Below are 5742 nucleotides of genomic sequence, written 5' to 3'. Positions count from 1 at the left end.
TTGGCCTCCGTCCTCGAGACCGGATCTGGAATCCGGCTAGTAGAGGTACGGTTGGCAGGATCCCCGGACACAGTCCGGCGGATGTTCTTTCTGCTAAAACACAATGGATAGTGTCATACTCTAAAATATGACAACCACGGGGCGTATTTACGGCCATACCTCCTTGATGACGGCTCAAGCAATATATCAACTATTCAAGCAATACCTCCAAGTAAATCATTGTACTCCTATATATATGCCCACGAGGCTCAAGCAATATATCAACTATTCCACGAAACCAATCATCTCTCTCTCTTCTAACAGAAGGTTATATAGATTATCGGGATGCTAAAAAAGTTTTTAAAAACAGCAACGTCCCTTGTGAAAAAATGGCAATAAGAAGAACAAAACTTTATGCCTGGCTGAATGCGGTTTTATAACTAATACTACTGTCTAAGATAATTTCCCTGCCTTTAGTTTTCTAGAAGTAGAATTAGTGGAGTGGAGTGCAGTTACTTCTGGTGGTTGGTTGTCCATCCTTTAATTGGAGCGTCGGTGGAAATGTTTTAGGTAGAGCTACAACAAGAAGCTAGTCAGCAAGAAGCTACAGTAAGAAGAATGTCTAAGATAATTGCCCCGCCTTTAGTTTTCTAGCAGTAGAATAAGCGGAGCGCAGTTACTTCTGATGGTTGGTTGGCCATCCTTTAATTGAAGTGTCGGTGGAAATGTTGGAGGTAGAGCTACAGCAAGAAGCTAGTCCATCCAAGTCGGTCTCATAAACTCAGCATAGTCGTCAACCCCAGGTCAAGCAAAACAGCCGACGGTCTCACAGTCAGGGCGCGGAAGAGAGCTCAGGGTGGTGGCTGCAATGGCGGATCTGTCTGCATCAAAGGTATGTAAAATGCATCTATCTCATTTAGCTGCTATAGAGGAGTTGAAACGTAGTTTTCTTCACTAACTGCATCAAAATAACTATCAGGGTGTACTAGATGTGGTACAGTCGGCTCAAGTAGGACAGAAACCAGATAAATCATATATGGTTAGTGCGGATGGATTGAGTAGTAAAAGCCCAATAGATCTTGTTAAGGATTCAGGGCAAATAGATGGGCATTCGAGCAGTAAAACAGAAGCACTTGGTACTGTAGTTGCCGGTAAGGAACAGTACAGATTTGGACCATCTGATTTGCAAAAGCTGTATTATGTACTTTCAGAAGAGCAGTAGTCTTTGATCCGGAAAATAGGACTTGGAGGAGTGGAATGGATTAACAAGATGGTTCATACTGACCTTAATCATTCAGCTTGGTTGATGTTGAATGTCATGCCTGATGAGAGAGCACTAAGGATTGGACCTGCTCATTGTGACATAGTCCATCTTACAGAAACTGCAGCTAACATAACAGGCAACATGATGGGAGGTTCGTCCATAATTCCAGTGTGTGAAGGCATAGTAATGGATGGCGAAATAAAGGCTGCGCGGAGCATACTGAAGCTCCCAGTTTTATCTGAAGAAATATCAGTTTACGAACTAGTCGCGCTACTGATGGGAGATAACAATAAGGAGTTGGGATCAAATTGCGAGGACGCTGTGAGAACTCAGAGAGCATTTGCAATGCTTTATCTTTCAATTGCACTTGCTCCTGGGCAGAAAAAAACATGTGTGAACCGAAGCTCTTATATGATGTTGATAATGCATGCTGACGTGACGGATGTCAATTGGGGGAAATATGCCATAGATGAGATAGTAAGTGGCGCGAGGAAACTGAACAGGAATAACCCACTGCTCAACATAACTTTACATGTATGCCCTGCAATACTTGAGGTAATATATGAAAAACGAGAAATCTAACTCAACATAACTGAACAGGAAGAACTGAACCTTTTAAATCTCGTAGCATCAAAATAAAAGATGTGCTAATTCTCGATTTTTTTTTGTTGGGAGCTGGAGTCAAATTTCAGACTCAAGAATTGTGACGAGGGACATGAACCACATGGACTAAGCTGCTTATTGTAATAAATTGTTGCGTGGTGGTACTTGTGTCAATTCCTAAAGCTCGACTAATGTTGTTTGTCTTGATTTTATGCATGTTTCCAGTTGAGTTAAATAGTTCGACAAAATGAAATCGTAATTTGCTGGGTCGGACGAGATTTTGCTTCAAATTTAGTGGTTCTTGCCATCTATCCCGAGCATGGTAATATACGCAGTGCTTAGCTGGTAACTTAATTAGCTGAAACATGGTAAATTTTTGAACCTACTATTTTTTTTTTGTTGAAAAACACCTCTGGTAACTCATGTGTAAATAACTTGGTATATACGTATAGCAGACCTGATAACTTACTGAGCCTAGATGCGATAACTTTCTTGACCCGGGAAAAAAGTTTTTAAAAAGTATACATCCGGTAATTTATCGAACACCGTTGTAATTGTGACCCCAGATATTTGTTTTGCTCTAAATATACTCTCGATAACTCACGTACATACGAACGCCATGTTAATTTTGGAAAGTATGGAGAAATAGTTGATGAAATATAACCCTCCCCCCCCCCCCCCGGTGTGTTTTCTGTGAATAGCGGTAACTCACACATCACAAACCTGATAACTTATGTACCCCGTTCCTGCTAACTTTACCGACCCCCCCCCCCCCGGGGGGGTGATGAAATATCCTCTGGTAACTTTCGTGTGAACAACATGGTAACTCACATTTTATAGACCTGATAACTTGTGTGCCCCGGTCCTAAATACGTTGTCTATAACTTCGGTGAGGATGGGGGTGGGGGAGTTGTTGAAACATACCATAGTAACTTCTGTGCAAATAACATGATAACTCAAACATTGCGGACCCGATAACTTATTTACCCCCGGTCCTGATGACTTGGTCGGCGAGGGTGGGGGTGGGGCAAGTCGCTGAAACATGCCACGGTAACTTATGTGCAAATAACATGATAACTCATACATGGTACACCTGATAACTTATGTACCCGATCCTGGTAAATGTGGCGACTGTGGCGAGGGGGGGACCCGGTAATTTCTATGTAAATAGCATGGTAATAGAGACATACAAAGTTCATAACTCCCATAGAAACGCCACTGGAATTTTTGACCAGATTTTTTTTTTTTGAAAAACATACACCCGGTAATTTCTGTGTAAAAAACATGATAATGTATACATCGCAGACATGATAACTAATATCTTACGTTTTAAACACCATGGTATCTTTCATCCAGGGGGGACTTTTTGAAACATTTTCACCAGTAATTTCTGTGTTAAATTACCATACTTCCCCATGCCTTAACCTTCTCGTACTGTAGTTACCAGCCTTATCATGGTATAGTTATCATGTTGCTCATACCATAGTTATCACGCTGGTCAATGCCAAAGTTACCAAGCCAAACTTTTTTTTCTTCTGATATGACAGAAATAAGAAGGGTTTAAATAACGTTGTTTATCTATAATAGACAATAACAACATGTGGTTTAGTTGGTTATTAGGCTCAACAGCTATTGCATAGACCTGGGTTCGAATCCTCTTTCAAGCACCTTTATTTTCTTTTCATATTATGCAGCAAAAAACCAACACTGGTTTCATTCAACTCGATTTATGAAAGTATTTCGCAGCCGTACATCATAGATAATAATAGCTAGAAGGTCTGAAAGGCAGACGATCATTCATTATGGTGGCCATCAAATATTGCTTTTGCTGATGGGAAGGTGGCGAGGTTGCCATCTAGCTGCAGTAACTCGGCCGCCATGAGTTTCTTCCGATGAGCAAGTGTTTCCTGAGTATTCCAAACGAGTAAGAGTGAAAGTGAGTATTGTGTTGCAGAAAGTAAAGTACAAACAAAAGTATATAGGCTTACATTGGAAAGCTTAGAAGCAAGTCCGATGCCATTGAAGTGACGAGCGATGTGAAGCATACAGACACCGCTCTCGTCAAACAATGTGGCGGAGAGAAACTGGAAATTTTTCTTCCAATTAGTTGAGTCAACATGCCATGATTTGAAATACTTTTTGAAACATGTGAAGAGGGCGTCGTGAAGCTTGTCAGCAATAATAACATGGCTAGCTTTGTGGGCAGTGTAAGAACAAGCATCAGTAAATACATACTCGCAAGCTGCCAGTAAGCTGCCAGTAAATCAGCAAATACATACTCGCAAAAGTTGAAGTCCACGATTTTATCCGTGTTTGCAATAGCTGCCCAGTAATCTATTACTGACACGTCATGCTTAGTAGACGGTGCGAGGATGTGGCCCATGGAATAAATCACGAAAGCCATCTTGAAACAGTCAATCTCTAAATTGCTCACAGTTGACTCAGATAAATCTTTCAATAGAACTGCTTCGACATTCTTGAGCACTTGATTCCCTTTGTCAGAAAAACCAAGAACAGATCTAAAGAACTAAACTGAACTTTCGGCTTGTTGATATTCAGGGCTATGGATGCCTATTGTGCCACATGGTATGCCAAAAACTTTGTGGATATCCTCTAGCCAGAATTTAATAGATCTATCATGAGATAACTTGATGCATCTGTTCGGACCATCGACCATGCTCATGATCCATGTGCTGAATTTTAAATTAAGCCTAGTTATAGCCGGGAGACGCAACATGCCACCAAAACCAATTTCTACAACCAGCCTGCGTTTGAATTCGTTGAATGTAGTGATAAGAGCACAAACTTTCTGAAGAGAGGTCCTGGATGTTGGGGTCGGGCAGGCGGGGTCACTGGCGACAAGGTCGACGGCGGGGTGATGCAGACCATCATCTTGATCCATCACGCGTGCTGATAGATTCATATATATGCAATATATTAGGACCGAGCGATGGAATCATATGAGATGTTGAAGAAGGAAGGGAGGGGGCATGGATGGATTTGGAAAGCTCACCTGACAGTGACGACCGCGTGTTGCAGGAGCGGAGAGCGTGCTTCAAATCCCTCCTCCGTGGATGACCACTGCTGTAGGAGGGAGGATTGGGGATGGGGCGCAAAGAAGGGGTCGACGAGGTCGGAATTCTGGATCTAGGGTTCGTAGTGGAACAGAGTGGCGGGGAAGAGAAGGTGGTTTGGGAAGGGAAGAGTGGTGTGCTGTCGCAGGGTAGGATAGTGAAGCGGGGAGATAACAGCAGATGGGTTGGTCGCGGATGAACAGTGATATTCGTTGCTTAGTGAAATATTCGTTTGATGGCCACTCCATGTAATTAGAATAACTGATGAACACTGATCACGGTGGGGGCCGGAAGAATAATAACGTACTCTGTTTGATGGCCAGTACATGTACTCCCTCCGTTTCAAAATAGATGACCCAACTTTGTACTAACTTTAGTATAAAATTAGGTCATCTATTTTGGAACAGAGGGAGTAATTAGCAGTACAGACTAATCTATGTGATAATGCAGCAGACTGCAAAGATGGACAGCTACTTTTTATACACAGCACGCAATGTCAGGTACAGTTGGGGAGGAGGTAGATGGATAAATGAGTGTGGGACATGCAGCGGAACAGGTCAGGAGGAATAAAATACCAGAAAAGGAGCGGGAGAGAACGTTGCAATACGAAACGCTGGCATAGAAAAATACTAATAGGCAGGGTCGGATGTGGGGTGAGATTCCGGGGACAGATGTCCCCAGGAACCAATGAGTATTTCCCGCTAGTGTCCCTCTATAAATATACTAATTGATTTGCTCCGGAAGGGCATACCCAAGCCCAACTCCCCAGAGTCAGGCTTAGCTTAGCTTAGCTTAGCTCAGTTTAGCATCAGGGGTTCTCTT

General features: G+C 42.5%; 1 protein-coding gene across 1 annotated transcript; it reads right to left on the bottom strand.

The window, feature by feature from the left end:
• Positions 1–3539: 3539 nt before the first annotated feature.
• On the bottom strand, positions 3540–5219 carry LOC123098500 (uncharacterized). The gene is made up of 4 exons (XM_044520505.1): positions 4860–5219; positions 4653–4756; positions 3835–3930; positions 3540–3753 (listed from the first exon to the last, which is right to left on the bottom strand). The coding sequence occupies exons 2-4, from the start codon at positions 4746–4748 to the stop codon at positions 3640–3642; spliced, it is 306 nt and encodes a 101-aa protein (XP_044376440.1). The 5' UTR covers positions 4749–4756; positions 4860–5219; the 3' UTR covers positions 3540–3639.
• Positions 5220–5742: the final 523 nt, after the last annotated feature.

This window comes from Triticum aestivum, chromosome 1B, assembly GCF_018294505.1.
Source record: "Triticum aestivum cultivar Chinese Spring chromosome 1B, IWGSC CS RefSeq v2.1, whole genome shotgun sequence".
NCBI lineage: Eukaryota > Viridiplantae > Streptophyta > Magnoliopsida > Poales > Poaceae > Triticum > Triticum aestivum.
This window is presented reverse-complemented; position numbering and strand designations above follow the sequence as displayed.

Coding starts and splice junctions, on each gene's coding strand:
- LOC123098500 (XM_044520505.1), bottom strand. CDS start 4,748: ATGGATCAAGATGATGGTCTGCATCACCCCGCCGTCGACCTTGTCGCC. Junction 3,931..4,652: donor CCAGGACCTCTCTTCAGAAA/GTTTGTGCTCTT, acceptor AAAAATTTCCAG/TTTCTCTCCGCCACATTGTT. Junction 3,754..3,834: donor TTGCTTCTAAGCTTTCCAAT/GTAAGCCTATAT, acceptor TGGAATACTCAG/GAAACACTTGCTCATCGGAA.